This window comes from Camelus dromedarius, chromosome 20, assembly GCF_036321535.1.
Source record: "Camelus dromedarius isolate mCamDro1 chromosome 20, mCamDro1.pat, whole genome shotgun sequence".
In the NCBI taxonomy this organism is placed as follows: domain Eukaryota; kingdom Metazoa; phylum Chordata; class Mammalia; order Artiodactyla; family Camelidae; genus Camelus; species Camelus dromedarius.
Genome location: NC_087455.1, coordinates 7211763 through 7232119, shown reverse-complemented (window position 1 = coordinate 7232119; position 20357 = coordinate 7211763). Strand labels below are relative to the sequence as shown.

The window sequence follows — 20357 nt, the reverse complement described above, 5'->3', positions numbered from 1 at the left end:
GTTTCTCTTTAAGTTTTGTTTTTTGGTAATTCTAATGATTGGCTCAGTTACTCTTTAAGGTGTTTTTTTTTTTGTTTGTTTGTTTTTTCTGTTTTTGTGACAACTTACCCACAGGCAAGCAGAAGGCTCTTGGCAGATGTTTTTAGAAGCAGAAGCAGTGAAGCAGAGAGACTTTGGCATTGGGCGAATCTGGGTTTCAATTTCAGTTCTATTCCTATTCTGCATGACCTGGGGCAAGCACTTCGCTGCTCTGAGCCTTGGGTTCATAACATCACCTACACACACAAGTTGCTGTGCGATTTGGATGAAGTCATGTAGGTAAAGTGCTTAGCATGATACCTAACACGTATAGTACATAACCGGTGAGTGGCGACAGGGGCGGCCGCTCCTGCCACCAGTGACTGGAGAGGCAGAGGGTAGGGGTGCAGTCTTGGGGGATTGACTGACTGGGTTCAAACCAGCTGTATGACCTTCCGCAAGTTGCCTGCAGTCCACTGAGAGATCAGCATGGATTCTGTCCAAGGCTTTTGGTCAACCTCCCTAGGGAAGCCTCTGCGTTATTGGAATTACTTTACTCAGCTCATCTTGGTTCCCCATGTGCATTTGTGCCTCTGAATATGTGCAGTTTTACCCAGCTCCCCAAGATCACCTACAATGACCCCAAGAAAGAGGGGTTCAAATGCTCTCAGTAACCCACTTATCACATCATCTTCCAGGTAGCCTTTGTGTGTGGGTGGAATTTGGGGGCGGGTTCCACTTGATATGAGTCAAACTTCCTAGAAAGAAATCAGATTCAATCTGAGCCTTTGAATTTCCACCAGGAATTTTTGCTGGTGATGAATTTAGTAATTTGTCATGAGGACGTGGACAGAGTAGAGCTCCAAGTCTGGTTTCGTACATATGCTTTTTTCTTAGTTAAAAATTTCTCTAGAACTGTCTTTGAAGTTAGCAGCATAAACGATGATTACTCACCAACCACAAGCTCATAACCTCAACAGATGCTGGACCATGTGAGATGGTTTGAAAACCCCTCCCTGAAATGTACATGCCACTAAAGGGAACCAATCTATGAGTCTGGAGTTGAGCCACGAGGAGAAAGAGGCAGCTACAGTGGAGTGGGGATGGGGGTGCAGTCTGGGTCAAGTCCTTGGCTTGCCAATCATGCACTGTGACTTTGGCCACGGTATTCCCCACCTCTGAGCTTCAGTTCAGTCCCCAACAAAATAGCAGTAGTAATACACACAGGTTGATGTCATTATTAAATATTGCAGTGCTTAATATACTGAAATGTACCACGTAAGAGTGAGATATTATGAAATTAAATGCCTAATATTTGCTTCCTATGTGATGATTTGATCAACTAATTGGTTTATTCAATAATTATTTACTGACTTCTTGTGGTATGAAGATAATTATAGTATAATTATAGTGTTAATCTTTATGAAGGTAAAAGAGAATATTAGTATCCTATTTTTCCTGTATTAATTAAGGAGCTTTAGTAATTCACTCATTCATTACCTACTTATAAATTGGGCATTTCATGAAAAATTATGATATTATTCCTGTTGGGCACATAGAACCCTCAATTAATGCTAGCTACAACTATTTTACTGTTTCTGTTGTTAATGTTTTTATATGCTATTATGATAGGTTTTGGAGAATTAGAACTAAGGCAGAGTCTTTGATCTCAAGGAGCTCATAATTTTGCAGAGAGAGAAAATATAAGTAAGTGGCAATGCAGCATATTGGGACTCGAGACGTATTTATGAGAGATTTAGAACAGAGGAAAAACTACTGAGGGGCTGGCGAAGGAAGGAGTCTTAGAAGGGTTTCCGTAGGGTTTCCGTAGGGTTCCATAGGGTTTCCGTGCATGTCAAACAAAAGGAGTAGTGAACAAAGTCAGACAACGCAGAGTGTTTTGCTAGACCCCCAGACGCGAGTTCGGGCTGGCAGGAAGCAGACCAATGAGGGATGGGGCTGGAGAGGCCGGCGAGGGAGCAGCAGACAGAATGTGAGGAAATGTGGAGGTAGTGTTTCTTTGCTAGAAAATCAGATATAGATGCGTTTACCCCGTGGAAAGTACCCACTTATCATAATAGAATCTGACATTTAGACTTGAAAAAAGTATTTATTTTGACTTTCTTTCTATGGTGTCCTTTCTAGGTGGACATCAGTCTACTGAAACACCAGGCAAGGTTGGTGTTGAACATTTCAGGCCAGGCAATCTCATGGGTAGTGGTGCCAATTCCCAAGAGAGAATGTGGGAAGGGAGCCAGTTAAAGAGTGTGGGTAGGGATGGAAGTAAGATTTAAGAGTTCAGGTTTCAACGTGCTTGGGATGGGATGCTTGGGATGGGATGCTTTGGGGACATCTGCTTGGAGATGTGTCTAGCGAGCACTGACTATCTCAGCATGAAGCTTGGGCGAAGCTCTGGCCTGGAGATAGGTTTGAAAGTCACTAGCAACAAGGTGGTAGTTTAAGTCACCGGGATCATGAGCTCAGCCGCGGAGAGTGTGTAGGATGTAAATAGTAAAGGTCAAGGATAGGTTCCTGAGGAAATGTAGTTTTTCAGGGAAGAGCAGAGGAGAAGCCAGCAGGAGCATCTGGAAAGGGAGAAGGAATTCTCCTTTGTTCTGACTGCAAGCAGAACAGTAAGAATCCTGGATTCTCTTCAGTGCTTTAGGGCTGGCTTACCCTCCTTGTTATCTTTATTCTTGATGATTCTTAAGAAAATCATATTGATCTTTGATTTATAAAAATTGGTCTGTGATTATTTGAACATTGGAGAGAAGGCTGGGCATTTTGAACGGGCTTGACCTTTCTGCACTTTGATCTGGTTTAAAAAAATGTTGAATGGCTCTTTCTTCCCACTTTTCAAACGGGGAAGGTGAGGGTTGAAGAGGGAACTTACGCTTAGTCACACAGCCAGCAAACAGCAGGCCTGTTCCTCCTGCATTAGGTTCCTCTTAGTGCAGGTCTGCAGCTACCTGAGTATTTGTTTAGTTTTGCTTTAGCTGTATTTAACAGTTGAAATTACTCTATCAGAGTCTTAAAATTAAAATCAAACATTTTCTTCTTTAACTGATGTCTGGAAAGGAAGAAAGGAAGGCAGGAAGACAAGAGGCAGAAAAGGAGGAAGGAAGGAAGGAGGGAAGGGGAATTAAACATAGTTTTCCATATATTGGTGGAACATTTCAAATATATTCTAGTCCAGTGATTTTTTTTTTTTTAAACTTAGTCTACACTAAAGGGAATGGTGCTGTCTAGAAGGGAATGGGAATATCTGGATGTCACCCTGAGGCCTGCCTGGTGGAGGTTGCAGCCATGCTGCCCAGCGCCCCTCCCTCCCCGAGCCCCGCTCGCCTTCGCAGCTCTGTGGCGCACAGGGGAACTTGATGGCGTGGGGCTGTCCTGGGTTCAAATGCTGACTTGTGCCTTTTAGCTGTGCAGCCTTGGGCAAGTCACTGGCCCTCTCTGGGGTTCACTTTTCTCTTCTGTAAAATAGGGAGAATGTTGTCCAGCTCAGTAGAGTATTGTAAGACAGAACCAGAGCAGCTTGAGTTTGCCGGCCCGCTAGATGGTAGCACGTGTTGCCAGCACGTCCCATCACAGAGGAAAGGGCCGCCTGACTTCGGTGAGTCTCTCCTCCCCTCAGGGTCACCCTCTCCTTTCTGCTAACAAACAGGTGGGGCCATGTTCCTCTGAAGGCATGCTCTCCTCCAGGGTCTCAGGACCTGTTGGTGAACTATTTCATACGCAGGTTGTCTTTGTAGTATGAACAAGACATCAAGACTTCACATCACAGCGCAGGGAGTGTGTCCAAGGCTGGGGGAGCTACACTGCTGCTGGGAGGGAGGTCCCAGGCTATAGCCGGGCAGGTGGAAACCATGCTGGCGGGTCTGAGACCAGCCCTACCCTGTGACCTTGAGGAGTACCCCGTGACCTTGGAGAGTGCCTCTATGACCTTGGGTGGTGCCCTGTGACCTTGGAGAGTGCCCTGTGGCTGTTCCTCCCTGTGGCTCAGTGGCCCTATTTGCTATGAGGAGGGTGAGGAGGGCGGATCTGAGTTAACCTAAGTCATTCAAATTATGTAGTAAAGCAGCATCTCTTTCTGCTTATGATCATACAACAGGGTGGGTGGGGGAAGTGGACCCCGGGGAGAGAAAGAACACGCTGTGGGGTAAAGAGCAGGCTGAGGGAGGTGGCGGCGATGGCTTTGTCTTGGGATGTGCGGGCTTCATAAATGAAAAACTGCCCTTGACAAACGTGGCTGTGTTCAGCCTCAGGCCTCCTGTGGAGACTGAGGCCCTGTGGCTGGTGGGGCACATAGCCAGGTGCCACCGTGCTCATGGCTGAGGTAGGAGGGGAGGTGCTGACAGGAAGCCAGGGGTCCTGGGACAAGCCTGGGGCGAGGCTGGGGAGGGGGATCAGGGGAAGTCAGGAGGAAGGTTTTGAAATCACTGGCAGTGATTTGGGCTCCTATACCCCTTAGAGAACTTCCCCCCAGCACGTCAGTCAGGCACATACCTCTGTAGTTTTGAAAAGACAGTGACCCAAACACAGCCAGAGCCCAGCAGCTTGGCCCAGAGACAGTTCGAGTGGCTGATTTCACTAATCCTGCCCCGTGCATGTTCTGTGCTGAGCAGCTCACATTCACTAACTCATTCAATCCCGATGGCCACCCAAGGAGAGAACATCTGGTAATGGCCCCATTTTACCAATGAGGAAACAGAGGCTCAGAGAGGGTGAGGAGTTTGCCCAGAGTCACAGAGCTGTTACATGGAGGAGCCGGGATAAACTCAAGGAACCTGGCTGCTGAACCAAGCCCAGAGTCCATCATTAGTTCCAGCTGCTGGATGGCATGTCCTCACTAAATCTGGAATCTGGCAAGGACCTGTTTCCAAAGTAGCCGCAGAGGCACGGGCCTGAGCTTCAACTGTGTCTGTGAGTTACACTCCGAGTGAGTCTAGGGCCTGTTAGAGAATAAATACAGACAAATGTATAGCTTTCCTTTCAGTCAACAATAACCATTTAAAAAATATGATGGGGAAAAAAGTCTCATTCCATTCATTTTTTAAATTGAAATATGGTCGATTTACAATGATGTGTTAATTTCTGGTGTAGAGCGTAGTGATTCATTTATACATGTATATATATTCCTTTTCATATTCTTTTTCATTATAGGTTATTACAAGATATTGAATATAGTCCCCTGTGCTGTACAGTAGGACCTTGTTTTAATCTATTTTATATTTAGTAGTTCATAGCTGTAAATCCAGAGCTCCCAATTTATCCCTCCCCACTGTCCCATTTCATTCTTAATGACATCAAAAGTTAAACATAATAAAATTAAAAATCTTTCTCAAATTAATTTTTTTCCAAATAATATCCCAAGAATGTTTTCTTGAAACTTGACAGAGTTTGGATTTCATCTGGCAAACAAATAGCCAAAAATATTTTTTATAGATAAATGATATGGGAAAACTTTTACTACTTGATGATAAAGTATATTATAAAGTGACTATAGTTTAAGTGGGAATAGAGCCAGAATTAACAGAGATGAATGAAACAGAATTGGTACTCACCAAACAAAATTCACTTACACAGAAAAATTTAATGTATTATAAACATAGCGTTTCAAATTCTAGGGGAAATGGTTTTTTAAAAATAAGTGATGCTGGCCATCCAATCTGTAAAAGATATTTTAAACAAAAGGAAAAGTGACACGAATCACCATTTTGGAGATGCTGCACTTCAGAGCAGACTCTCCCTTTGGGTGAGCCTGAAAGCCACCACCGCTCATTCACTGGGAGAGGAGGTCTGGCACTGGAGTAAACCATGGTTTCTGATGCTGGAGCAGCTGGGCTCAGGCCCAAGCACTGCCACTTATCAGCTAAGCCCTTTAGGTGTGTTCCTGGATCTGCTTCCTCGTCTGTAAAATGTGCACAGTGCCCCCAGCGTGGGGTATCGTATTAAATGCAATGGTATTGGGTTCTTGGCAAATCAGTAAACTCTCACGAAATGCTACCAAGATCCCCTAGCTTTCATGCTTCACCAGACTTTTGCATTCATAAAGAGCTTGTTTTCAGAATTTTCATGGGATGCACATGGGACCCCAGATGTTGGATTCTGCTCAGTAGCATTGGTTCATCCCGGGGACTGTCAGCTTGGGGACGGGGCCAGGTGGAGAATGTGGCAGAGAGCTGGCTCCAGGCCCTGGGATGGCGACGGAGGAGCTGGCTCCCCCTTAGGAGGCGAAATTCACCCTTCAATTAGAGTGCTTTCCCCTAGATAACAGTGTAAACGTGGAGGGCAGCCAGGACTTCCATTTTAAGACTGTAAGTGGCAAGTTTGGTCCTGAAACCCCATCATAACTCTTATCTGAAATTGCAGGGTACTCACCATCTAAAAATATGCAGCTCAGCTTGGCCATGTTGCAAAAATGCCTCTTGTACTGACCATAAAAATGGCAACATGCAGAGGATGCTTAAGAAAATGAAAGCCCAGAGTCTCTTGCAGGGAAGCTGGGAGCCACTTTCAGAAAGACATGGCTCTGGATTCTGAGGACGGATGGCCCTGCGGCTCCAGGATGAGTGTGGGGTTTACCTTCCTCTTGCTGAGTCCATGTGAAATTTGGTTGCATTATTTGGCCAATTGTCTGCAAAAACCTTTTTCTCTCTCTTTGTCTTTTTTTTGTTGAAGCAAAAGAGTAGTGATGCTGGATTGTTTTGCTACTTTATTTACCATTTAATTTTAGTGACCGCCTCCACCAGTGCTCTGAGTGTCAAAGACAGGTTCGAGATAAAAATGACAAGCTTCCCCATATAGCTAAGAGCATGGTGCTGTCAAAGACAACAATACCTGGGGATAATTTTCCAGGAAGGATGCTCAACTCTGTAAGAGGCTCAGAGGGATGGAAGGAGCTTTGGCTTAGAGCCAAGAGACCCGAGTCTATCTCTGGCTTGGTCACTGTCCGTCCAGCCACCAGCTTCCCAAGAGAAAGGGGAAATGAGAGCCTTGGTCCCAAAGGTGACCTGGGCAGCACATCACATACCACGTAACAAGCACTGATAAGCCTCTTTATTATCATGCTCTTATTATCTATTTTTTTCATTACAACAACTGCATTACAATCTTTGTCTTGTCTTTTCAAGTTCTCTCCCATTCTACTGTGAGCCGCTCCATAGAAACACCCAGGCTTTTGTTGGTTGGCTTATTTTGTTTTGCTTTTTGCCTCTGTATACCTAGGCTTGAACACAGAGCTTGCTTCCTAAAAACAAACAAACAAACAAACACTATTAATAAATCGCTGTAGAATGGAGAGATGGATAAAGAAATGGAGTCACATGAGAATGGAGGCCACCAGGAGGGTGCTCTGGGGCTGTGCTTTGGAGGCACTGGGGGCCGCCCCACTGACTGTCCCCTGCTTTCCCTCCTAGTTGCTCTGGACTCCTGGCAGTCCCTGGCCCTCTCTTCAGCAGTTGTGGATCCGTCCCTCAGGAGCTTTGATGTTGCGCACATCAGCACGGCTGCCATGGGTGACTTCTCTGCTGCCCGGGACCGCTGTTTGTTGGGTAAGGGGAGTTTCCACCCTCCAGGGAGTTGGGTTGCTTGAGCAGGGACCCTCTGCTGCTCAATATTCTGCCCTCAGAAACACATAAGAGACCTCAAGATAACCTGGGATGCCTAGCTGGAAGGAATGCACCTGGGAGAGAAGCCCTGGGTGGGCTCTCCTCTGCAGTCCCCTCGTCCTCCTGCAGTGTTGGCCCATGGTCACGGTCTCTAAGGGGATAAGCCAGCTGGAAAATGAACAGCATTGAACCAGGTCAGAGACAGATCCCAGGAAAGATCTAGGGAGTTAGTCTGAGACAGAGAAGATGCTGTGACATCTATTCTCAGATTAATCTGAGAGCCGTCCTGGCGAGGAGGAAGTACATGGTGCTGGGTGAGGAGGAAAGATATAGTTCTGGCCAGGTTCAAGGAGCAAAAAGAAGACCTATGGGTAAAACTCAAATTTCAAGAGACATTTTTCAGTGCAATGTGAAGAATTTTCTAATAAGTAAAGCTGTCCACAGATGCATACTTCCTTTAGAGGGTTTCGGTTACTGGTATTTAAACAAAAGCTAAGTGACCACATCATCAGAATGTTCTACAAAGGCTTTATCTTTGGAAAGAGACTGAGGCTAGATAACATTTACACGTCTCTAATTCTGAGATTCCAGGAATCTTCTCCTCTACGTGATTGGATGACAATACACATGTATTACAGACAGGGCCACCATGTACAGCTGTACAGGCTGTACACTGTCCAACTCTGCTTGGTGGCAAAGCACAGAGACTGGGCTAGTAATAAGGCCTTTGTACAGTACACAGCTTGCTCAGTCAAATGTAGTGGCACTATTTTGAGAGCTGTTCTTAGAACTGAAGACCTTAATGCCATGAATCATTTAAATTGTCTAGTGCAGGACCTAGCATACATGGGGAAGGATATAACTCCTGATGGAACATGGTGGGTATGATGGGGAGAGGGGCAGAGGGAGATGAAGCTGAAGAGAAAGGCAAGGGCTGGAGCATGGAGAGCCTAGTCTTGTATGACTTAATGCTGAGGTCAGTGGGGGAGCCATGGAGGTGCTTTAAACAGGGGAATGACAACTTATGATGTCTGTGATATTTATGAATAAATCAACAACCAAAATCCTGACTATTATGTGGAAAATAGACTGATGGGAGGGTTGAGTGCCCCCTGCCCAATAACAACCACTATTTTATCCTCACCTCCTAACACTGTCAGGTGCTTAAATGAAGTGAGTAGGTGCGTGGATGGATGCATGCATGCATGCATGCATGCATAATTGGATGGATGGATGGACGGGTGGATGGTGCACGGATTTGTGGATGTGTGACTGGATGCATGACTAGAAGCATGGATGCCTGACTGAGGTGAGATTTCCAAGGCCCAAGCATCACTGCCCTCCCCCTGCCCTGCAGAGTGTTCCCGTCACCAGGCCTGCCTCATCACCACTCTGCAGACCCGACCTGGTGCTGTCAGGTGTCTGTTCTATGCTGATACCCAGAGCTGCACACACAGCCTGCAGGCCCAGAACTGCCAGCTTCTGCTCCGTGAAGCAGCCTCGCACATCTACAGGAAACCAAGTAAGTGTCGGCCTGGCTTTGCAGCCGCCCCTCAGGGCCTGGGTGTGGCTGGGGGGACTGTCCGAGCATGTGCTGACTTGTGGCTTTTGAGGTTCTTAAGGGAAAGTTAGTCAAAGTCATCCTAGGCTGTGTGGCACTCGCATGGGATGGGCTGCAGGAAGATGAAAAACCCTACTTCTGACCTAGAATTTCTCTGCACCGCCTTCATTCATCCCCTCCTTTCAGTCATAGAAGCCATTTTAGCCTTTGAGTTTCTGAGTAAACTAATTAAGTAGGCCACTTTTGATGACCGTTTTCTAGTTTAGAAAGTTGTTTCACATACCTCACCATCTCCTTTGATCCTCATGCTGTCCTGTGAGCTGGCGAGATAAGGGTTCTATCCCCGTCTCAGAGCTCAGGAGACTCCGGTCCAGAGAAGTTAAGTTACTTCTCTAATTTCACACAGCTAGTGATGACTGAACAGGGACTTGGAGCCAGGTCTCCTGTCTCCAGCTGCAATCCTCTCGCACAAAACCTCATTGCCTAAGGACCACATCGCTGTTGCTGGAGAGGGCAGCTGCTCCTGGCTCAGTTAGGTTTAAAAACATTCAAGAAGGTACTATTATGTCTCAGCCCTCGTGTTGGGGGGTCCCAGGGGTGAAGCAGGCGAGGGGAGAACAACATAGAAATAAATGCATCCCTGAATGAGATGGGTGAGCACTGTGGGGTCGGAAACGTGGGAGCCAGGCGCCTGGGGGTCGCACCTCCCCCATCAGACATGCTTATGGGATGAAATGAATAACTTCTGAGAAATGCTGGCTGTGTCCGCTGTCTTATCTTCAAGAGCAGATGTTGGCAAACTCCCTCTGTAAAGGGCCAGATAATAAATATTTTAGGCTTTACAGCCACAGTTCTCTGTTACAGCTACTCGACTCTGCTGTTGTAGCGAGAAAGTGGGCTCAGACGATAATACATCTGTGGACGTGGCTGTGTGCCAATAAAAATTTATTTACAAAACCAGGTAGCAGCAGGGTGTGGCCCCACCCTGTCCTAGAGCATTACACGTCCTTCAGGCCTGTCTGGATCCAGTGATATCTTCTCTGCCCCCTCCTCCACCTCAGCTTCTAGATCAGGAGAGTATCTCGCAGGCCTGGAAGTGCTTTGATTCCTATATGCTGACGTCTTGGGCCCTTAATCTCAAGTCTTGCCTTCTCTCAGGACATTTAGATCATTTAGTCAAGTTAGATAGATAGATTTCATCCGTAGTGTAGCTAATCTGCATGGTAGTCCTGCTGAGAAAAGCCTTCAAAAGGTCTGAGTTCTGTAAAACCAATCAGACCGCTTCTCTCTTAATTCGGTGTGACTCAGATTCAATGTGAAAGGCTCCTTCCGGCAGAAGACGCAGGCCCACGTGCATCTGCGTCGACGCTGTTTGCACCTGTTGTACACCCAGAGCTACAGATAGTTTTGTCAACTGTCACATGGCCTAAATATGTGGGTATTCTGGAAAGAATCCACCTTTCTGCAAAAGATTTCAAAAGGGAGAGACACACATCAAATATTTTCTACATGTTGGCACTTGTTCAGTCTGGGATTCACGGGGCAGCCTCTGGAGGGCGGGGCGAGTCCCGCTGTTGTGGGAAAGCAGACTTGCATTCCCTCGACATTCCTTAGCTTTTACATCTTCTGTCTTGCTCCCTCCTTCGGAGGGAGCCACGTCCATGAAATGCGGCTGTCCCCTGCAGAGTGAAAGGGCTGGCCTCAGAAGTTTCTGCTCCTGTAGCCCCCACGGTCCTGAATGCCGCCCCTCCCCCCAGAGCCTGCGATTTATTTGCGGCTGAGACAGAAATCTTATGAGAAGGAACTGTGGGGGTGAGAGCAGTCATGATTTGTGATTGAGGCCAGATTAAAAAGCAGCAACTATTTCTCTCCATCCTGAGTTTCCGTTTTGAGTTCCCACTCACGTGCCAGTCAGAGAAGGCTTCACTCACTGTTTCCTTCCCTCCTTTCTCTCCACCTGCCTACCTTTCTTTTTTCCTTCCTTCCTTCCTTCCCTTCCTCTTTCTCATCCATTCATTCATTCATGTGTGGATCTCTTGCCATTTGCTTGGGACATTACAGGCATCATGCTATTTATTCCCAACATCTTTATGTTGTAGGGGCAGCTACGGTTCCTATTTTGCAGTTAGGGAAATTGAGGGTCAGAAAAATTATAAAGTTTTTCCAAAGTAGCTGGTCCACAACATAAACCACAGGTCTGCTTGACTCTTCAGACCATCCACTGCCTCCTCCTCACCACGCTGACCCTCAGTGGCCTGGACGTTTTGAATGTACGTCATCCCGGAGGCCTCAGCCCCGCTGCCACTGACCTCTGTGACTGGGTGACTCTGCTGTGGGGACCTAGCTTATCTATTGTAGGATTTTCGCAGCATCGCTGACCTCTGCGCTACCAGATGCCAATAGCTAGTATCTCTCCCCAACCCTTGTGACAACTGAAAATGTCTCCAGACGTTGTCAAATGTCTCCTGGGATCAAAACCATCTCCAGTTGAACCACTGCACTGAACCAAGTTCTTGAGGAACGGATAGACTGCCTGTCTCTCTGTCTGTCTGCCTGCCTCCTCTCCCAGGCTCCAGCTTAGTCACCATATATGTGCATTTTAAATAGAAAGAGCTGCAAAGATGTTTCTCCCCATCAGCCCACAGTAAAGCAGAGCACACCGAGCACACCTGCTGGAAATAACACACACATACACACACACAAACACACACACACACACATACACACACACATACACACGCACACACACACACACACATACACACACACATACACACACATGTGCACACACACACATACACACACACGTGCGCACACACACACACATACACACACACATACACACACACATACACACACACATACACACGCACACACACACACACATACACACACACATACACACACACGTGCACACACACACACATACACACACACATACACACACACATACACACACACACAAACACACACACACACGGAGGCTCTCTTCACCAGTGTTGGTTTCCTCCGTGCAAGGCCGGAAGGCCTGTGGGGAATCAGACACGGGCCTGTCTTAAGTCCCTGAAAATGGTATTTGGCCTGAGCACCCGCTTCCCAACAAAAGTTTATTGAACCAATGAATGAATGGAAGAAAATATAGTGGAGGAGATAAGATAGGGCTTGAGAGAAGCTGATAAGTCGAGGTGGTGAGTGTTACAAGGAGGGGGAGGCCTGCGGAGCACACAGCAGGGTGGGCAGCCCCAGCGTGAACTCTTGGACCAGTGGGACCAGGCAGGAGCAAAGGGCGGGCACAGCAGGCCTGGCCCTGGACCCTGAGAGAGCCCCTGACCCTCTGGTCAGGTTGGGGCTCAGAGAAGTGTAGCTTTGAATCCTGCGTCACCTTGAAGTCCTGGCAGCTATCCACCCTAGGCCCCTAAAACTATTTCCTCATCAGGGAAACGCAGATACTGGCTCACAGTTCCTCAGCTGCAATTCTGAAATCCGAAAGTTCTAAAAGTCAGGAAAATTTTTTTTTTTGGTTAAATTTGTGGCAAACTCATTTGGTGCCAAAATCTGACCTAAAGTGACTGAAGAAATGACCCTCTTTATTCTTTCTTTTAGTATGAAAAACCCACACATTTCATCACAGAAATAACGGATGTGTTTGATGATGGGGCTCAGCTCCAGAGTCCCCTGGGAGGGCAGAACATGGCATATTCTGGGGCCCTCTATTCTTTTTAAAATCCACATAATTGAGAATCGTGGTGACATCTGGCCCCTGTGGGCTGAGTATGGGGTTGTGGGCCTGGGTGAGTCCCTCTGGGAAGAATCAGTGAGGTAGCACACCTGGGGAAGGTGTGACCCCCTGCCTGGGAACAATCAGGCGTCTTTGCTGGTTTTGTTTTGTTTTTTTTTTTTGTTTTTTTCACATTGAGCACTAACTTCACTAGACTTAAACTATTGGGGCCTGAATGAATTATTAACATTTTTAAAGTGCAGAAAGCAGTGTTTAGGCTTTTGATTTGTCTCTTAGAGCATATTCAGTGTATTTGTGAATAGAGCACCTGCTCTTCTCTCTTCCTACCCCCCCCCAACGTCCCCCTACAGACATCCCTCTGCTTGGCTTTGGGACATCTGTACCTTCTGCGACCATCGCTGCCCATGGCCAGCTGCTGGGTAGGTCCCAGGCCATCCAGGTGGGCACTTCGTGGAAGCAGGTGGACCAGTTCCTGGGAGTTCCGTATGCCACCCCTCCCCTGGCAGAGAGCCGCTTCCGGGCACCGGAGCCCTTGAACTGGACAGGATCCTGGGATGCCACCAAGCCACGGTAGGGTTGAAGCCCTCTCCCATGCTAAGCCATCTAAGTGAGACTTGGTAGCAGAGCAGAGTGTTTGCATTTGAGCCGTGCATGGGCAGGGGGCGCCCTAACACATAAACTCCACTGCTTGTCAGTGACTGAACATTGTCTTGGTCCCGCGATGTCCATCTGGGGATGGAGGCGCTGGTGGGCTCTGTGCCATGCAGTGATGCAGGGACCCAGGCTGATGGAGACTCTGCCTTCATCAGCACACACCTTCCAAAGTTCCTTCCAGGAACCTTCCTTGACTTTGCCTTCGGGAAAGAGAGGCTGTGGCAGAGGTTACAGGGACGGTCTCCAGGGCCACGCCTGTGGGGGGGGGGGGAATGCGTCACGTGCTCCAGTGTGGCCGTGGCTGGAACTCGGCCTCCCGGCCATGTGACATCAGCGAGGCTAAGAAATTAGCACAGAAGGAAAAGCACATAAACAAAAGAAAAATATTTTAAAAGTGCTTTTATCCTTCCCAATAGGAACCATATTAAAAGGAGTTTTCAAAAAAGAGGAAAAATGAAATCATATCTAATCTTCCTCCCTCATCAACTTCTTTCAGTTTTGCCCATTCCCTTCCAGGCATACACCACTCTAAAAAGTTCACTGATTGGATAAGATTTTGAGATTTTTCTAATTAAAGAGCATCCAGAGTATCTGTGAAAGAGCATCCGCTCGCCTCTCTCGCTCCCACCGGCATCTCCCCTTCCCACAGGCTCTGTCCCGAGGCAGCCGAGTTCTCTCTGTCCATCACCACCCACCGCCGGCTGCCAGGCAGGTCCACAGGCCCAGAGCCAGACAGAGGGACTAGACTGGAGGATCTGGAATACTCCAGACGAGGGAAAGTGAGGGCTTAAACTAGGACAGTGGCAGAAAGATGCAGAAAGCCAAGAATAAGCCTCCACTGCGGGGAAACAAAAGAAGCAGACATGCACTGACTAGAGCACGTTACCGTGCTGGGATCCACCCATCTGACAGGTGAGGTGTTGAGTCACACAGGCTTCTGAGTGGACAGGAGTTGGCGAGCTTGGTTGTCAGAGCCCAGTCCTCACGAGGCTCGGCGGGCAACCATCATGCCTCCATTAGGTGTGTCCCAAGCGTGGTGTCAGCTCTTATGCCAGAAGATGCTCCAGCTGGCACACCTGGACTCTGTCCCCATTTAGAAAACAGGTTGGAACACCCCATGTGAGCAGGTGCACACACTCGGGGCCAAGAGGGGCTCAGGACTCAGGAGACATTCTCCTCTCCTCTGTCCGGGCAGCCTTCTCTCCGGGCCGGCACCTCGTCCCTGGGCGATGTTCCTCAGGCCCGTGGAGAAGGGGGTGATGGGGGTCCTGCTGTTTCTGCCATTTACTCACCATTCCCATTTCCCATGTCCTGAAGCTGCCTAATTGCACTGGCGCCCGGCCTTCGGAATGGGGCAGTGGGCTGGGCTCTGCTCCTGGTGGTGGGTGAGAAGGGGGGCTGGGGCCTGTCCCCTTGGTCATTTCCCCTGCGAGTCACACAGTCTGTATCTGCAGGGCCAGCTGCTGGCAGCCAGGCCTCAGAGCGGCCACGTCTCCCGGGGTCAGTGAAGACTGCCTGTATCTCAACGTGTTTGTCCCTCAGACCGTGGTGAGTTCTGCAGCCGTTGCTGTGTTAGCCCTGAAAACTGCCCTAGTAGGTTTCCATCCGCAGAGCTGCTGGCACGGTCCACCCAGCGCTGTCCTCGCTGGTTCTTGGCTTCCTGAGGCCTGAGTGGCTGAGAGCAAGTGAGCGGTGGGTGCTCCTGGCCCTTCCACGATCTCCTCACATCCTCGTCCTCGAGCCCCCCCCCCCCCCACATGGGGCCTGAGCGGGGCTGCAGAGGATGGAGGGTGAGGGCCAGCAATGCAGGGTCCCCCTGAGGGCCTCGGGCTGGGGCAGCATGGAGCAGATCAAATTAATCTGCAAATGAAGAAAGCAGCTGTTCTCCCTGGAAAGACCCTTGGAGAGAACCCTGTGAGCATTTCTTTCCATGCGATCTCTCCCTTCAGGCCGTTCTGGAGGGTGGGGCCGGGGCGGTGGCCCTGCCTCCGGGCAGGCCCTGTTTTGAAGGCTGTATCTGCTGAAGTAGCAGCTATGCTCCTGATGCAGAGTGTTTGACATTGATGTTGAATGTTCCTATTTTGGGGGAAAGGTCAGAGCTTAGGAGAGAAAACACAACTCTTGAGCCTTAGGAAACATGAGTTTCTGGTGACACCAACCCCATGTTGACAGATCCCATGGTACATGTGACCATGTCGCCACTTCCTGTTTCCCTAGCTTAGTAGCAGGGCGAAGTCAATGCACTTTGGAGGTCTGACCAAGCCAGCTGACCTGAGTGAGCTTTGCAACAAGGGCACCAAAATGTGCAGGTTCTCCTGGGCCATATTAATAGAGGTATGGAGCCTAGAGTGAGAAGGTGATGAGTCCCACTCTGCCCAGTGCCGGTTGGCTCATACCTGGGGTGTTGAATTAAGTTCTGACTCCAAACCAGCCCTGCACTTACCACCACCTCCCTGGCCTGGAGAAGGCAACTCAAGATCTGTGAGCCCCAGTTTCCTGTTCTGAAAGTGGGGAGAGAAATAGCATCTCCTCATAAAGCTCTTGCGAGAATTAAATAAAATGATGCATAGATACCAAGTAACCAATGAGTGGCTGACAAGGGGGATGTTGGGAATGGCTGTGAGTGGGACAGAGATCACACTTATAGGGACAAGGGCCCCTCAGCCTGGAGGAAAAGATTGTCACTTAGGTGGTACAGGAGCTGCAGACAATGTTGAACGTGTTGGAAAGAGGACAGGGGTGTGGCGGAAGGGACCGTCTGGTGGCCTGTGCCTGTCGTCAGCTGGACGCCTGACAGCATCCTTCCTTCTGATCCTCCTGACACCTCTCTTGTATAGATGAAAAGCTCAAGGCTCAGAGAGGTTAGATGACTTGCCTAAGGGCACTCAGCTAGTGAGTGATCGCTGTAGACTTGGTCAGTCAGGTCCCAGAGACACTGCTAAGGCCAGCGAACGGTGACCAGTGAGGACATACTTTTGCCAAAGTGTGAACAAAATTTGGTGACAAAACTTTAGAGATTATAGACCACCTTTATATTTATGATTTCACTGGTCTTCGCATCAACTCTTGGAGGAAAAAAAATATATGTTTTCTCTCTACTCATTTTAAAGGTGCAGAATCTGAGGCTAAGAGAGCCTTAGTGACTTTTTAAATGACACACAGCTGGGCTGAGTGGAGACTTGACCCTCATTTCCTGACTCCACATCCAGAGCTCCTAACACCTAAGGAGGTTCCCAAAGGGAGCCGCACCATCTCTGTCTCGGGCTGTGCCGTCGCCCCTTCCTGGTCTTGGTGGAGGAGTGTTGATGCCGGAGCCTGGAATGCCACGGCAGCACACGGGCCCCAAAGTGACAGACCCTGTGGGGCTGGGGCAGCACCTGGGTACCTCCTTCTGGCCAGTGGGGTCGCAGAGGCTGAGAGCTGACCCTCACCTCCGCCCCTTGCCCCGGCTTCATTGACCTTTGCTGGCATGAACCAAATGGCCTTCTCTCTCGCTGGTGCTCCCCAATAAAATGACTCAGGGTACTTTTAGGAAGGGGATACAGGGCCTTTCCCAGACCCGAGAGCCCACAGCAAATGAAACCACGGCCACCAGAGCTGACCTTTTTCTATGGCATTTAAGAAGGCCTTGTATTTGAAGAATTAACCATCCCGCCAAGTGGTGACACATACTAGATGGAGTGTCACAGAGGGAAGAGCCCAGGAGCGTGGCGGGGTGGGGCAGGCGGGGTGGGCAGAACTCTGGTTAGCCCCTTTGTCTGCACAGGTATTTTAAGAAGTGACTCCAGCACTCTGAGCCTCTGTTTGCACTTGTAGGATGGGGGTGCTTAGAGCCCCTGTGGCATCTACCCTGTGGGGTGGGATCTCTGATGAGACGTTCTGGGTGAGCATACTTAGCGCAGCACCCACCCAGGCTGGTCTCGGTCAGTGCTGGCTGTTGGGGAGGAGAGTATCTGTGTGTCAGAGCCTGGGACACACGGAGCAGAGAAGTCACAGCCCAGGGTCCGAGCGAGTGAGAGCCCCCCCAAGCCTTGCATCGACCCCAGCATGGAGTGGGGCATCCGGTCCCCCACGTGGAATGTGATATTCTGATACAAAAGGGTCAGCCTGGGTTCAGACCCCAGCTTGGCCACTCCCTAGCTGTGTGGTCTTAGACACGCTGCATGGCATTATTGAGCCTCTGCCTTCTCATCTGTGAAATGGGAATGACTACAATACACCAGCCTCACAGGGCTGTTTGCAGACCGAGCAGCTGACACGGGTGAACACTCAGCGCAGTGCCTGGCTCTTCTCAGGACTTAACACAAGTGACTCTGGGTTGACAGTGTGGGGTTCAGTCATGGTGACCAAACTCAAGGACTCCCCAGGGAGGGCACAGAACAGTAACGGGACGGGGAGCTGCGTGGCTGGGGGCCGGGCCCCGGGCCTGCAGCGGGCGGTCACCCCGCACTCGCCCACTGGGCAGTGTGGGTGACGTGGCTTCACCTTCGAGGACCCTCGGTTTCCTTATCTGTGAGTTCGGGTTTGGTAATTTACTGAGCAGGTCTAACAAAGTGCCACAGACTGGGCGGCTTAAACCGCAGAAATGTATTTTATCAAGATCTTGAAGGCCGAGAGTCCAAGGTCAGGGTGTCTGCGGGGTCGTTTCCCCCCGAGGTCGTGATCCATAGATCACTGTCGTCTCCTCCCTGTGTCTCCGCAAGGCCCCCTCTGTGTGTCTGTGTCTTAATTTCTTCTTATCAGAATACCAGTCCCACTGGAGTAGGGCCCTTTCTTTTCAGAACCTGTCTCCAAATACAGTCACATTCTGAGGACACCGGGGTTAGGGCTTCAATATGTGAATTTGGGGGGCACACGATCCAGCCCATAACATGAGACTAAGCATGACCGGGGCAGAGCTGGCAAAAGAGTCATTGTAGGCCCAGAATCTGGCGCCTACGTGGGAACGGTCCCCTCTCCCGGCTCTGGTGGGTGAAAATGGGCCACCTGGAGCCCCCAGTTTCTCCAACCCCTACAGGCCCCCAACGCATCCGTGCTGGTGTTCTTCCACAACGCCGCGGAGGGCAGGCCAAGCGGAGGACGGCTGGCCGTGGACGGCTCCTTCCTGGCTGCTGTTGGCAACCTCATCGTGGTCACTGCCAGCTACCGAGTGGGCGTCTTTGGCTTCCTGGGTTCCGGTGAGTGGCTGGGCTTGGTGGAGGCCGCCAGCCCCCTGAGCTGAGTGTGTGCTTTGTGTGTGTTTAGTCCTTTCTTCACGAATCCCCATCCGTCCTGGTCCCTGGCCATCCCCCAGCTGGGCACGCAGGGGCACGACCAGCACTCGTGAGACCCTCCAGCCTTGCTGACGCCATAGCTGAGCAGGGAGGCCACTGGTTAAACTCATGTTTAACGCTTCTGAGGCTGTTCCGACTACATTGCGTGTTTTATCTTGTGAGATGTGTGTGTGCACGTATGTGCATTGAAACCCCAGAGGGCTGGACACCTGCTCGAACTCACAGGATCAGGAAAGATCAGAGCCAGGATTCACCACCAGGTCGACCTGCCCTGGAGACTCTCAGGGTGGATTAGGGCTCTCGGGCCCTCAGGAGCCATTTGCTGGAGTAAGGGCTGCATAGGTCATGCTTTCTGCTTCCCCTTTAATTCCAGCATCACTTGTGAATGTTGACCTGTCCCCATCCAGTCACCAGCCCCTTTATCACTCTGGTTACTCCCTCCACCTTCCCCACCATCCCCCAGGGCAGAATTGAGGCTTGGACTAATTCCACCATCATCCACCGTTTCCAGTGCCCTTGATGGCAGGGCAGTGGAGGGGCAGCCGTGGCCGAGGGCGGACACGCAGGTCTGGGGGTCTGAAGCGCCAAGGGCCAGCTCTGCCATTGACTGTCTGTGTGACTTGGACAAAACCCTTCCTCAGTTTTCTCCTCTGTAAAGTGGGAATAATTTTACCCAACTTCCAAAGTTACTGTGAGGCTCAAGTGAGGCACTGCGTGGGAAGAGGCTTTGGAGGCTGTGATGGGCTTTACAGGTCCTCGAGAACAAGCACTGGGCTCATCTCTGTTCTCCAGGGATCTTGTTTAAGACCCGGAATGTCTTGTCCACTAAGTGTGGCTGGGTGGGTGGGATGTGGCGTGGCCAGAATGACGGGCTCCTCTAGAGTGTGGGTGAGTGGGCAGGCGGGCTGCAGGAGCGGAGGCCAGGAGTGCTGGGAAGTGGGGGTCCTAAGGAAGGTTCTAGGCCTGCACGACAAACATGAAATGGGCAACGAGCGCAGGGGAACACGGAAGCGTGGATGATGAGCAGATTTCAGATTGTCCTTCGGGGCAGCAAGGGCGGCTGCTGGAGCTCTGGATGCTCTCCTGGGTTTCCTTTCCTCTTTTCCAACACACAACCGACGATTTGTGAAGTCAGTAGCTCCTTTAGAGAAAGAGACGGTCAAACTCAGAGCCCACCCTGCTGAGCACACTCGGGTGCGCTGTTCACAGACGCAGCTGACGCGGGGGCTCAGAGCGTTTCCAGACAGAAGAGAGCAAATTTCCATATGTCACCGTCCCTGACAGGGCAGGGGATTATGATTTCATGGGCTGTAGTCTTAGTGAGAATTTGCTGTGCTTCTGGGAAGGCAAACTCATTTCTGCTGCCGGCAGGGCAGTGTCGGGGGAGGCAAACGAAATTTCCAGAGCACCTAAACTTCTCATTCCTGACTTGCAACGCTGCCTGTTCCTTGTGCTTAAAGCAAAGCTGTTAGTCAGAGGGAAGGAAAGCTACCCTCGCC

At 49.8% G+C, this 20357-nt stretch overlaps 1 protein-coding gene across 2 annotated transcripts in view; it reads left to right on the top strand.

Annotated features, from left to right (window-relative positions):
* The window catches only part of TG (thyroglobulin), a 203803-nt gene that overhangs the window by 89633 nt on the left and 93813 nt on the right, over positions 1-20357 (top strand). For both annotated transcript variants that reach the window (XM_064476826.1, XM_064476825.1), the window contains 5 exons: positions 7440-7574; positions 8989-9153; positions 13282-13501; positions 15040-15133; positions 18603-18762. In XM_064476826.1, coding sequence (XP_064332896.1) covers positions 7440-7574; positions 8989-9153; positions 13282-13501; positions 15040-15133; positions 18603-18762 — 774 coding nt within the window. The remainder of the gene's footprint in view (positions 1-7439; positions 7575-8988; positions 9154-13281; positions 13502-15039; positions 15134-18602; positions 18763-20357) is intronic.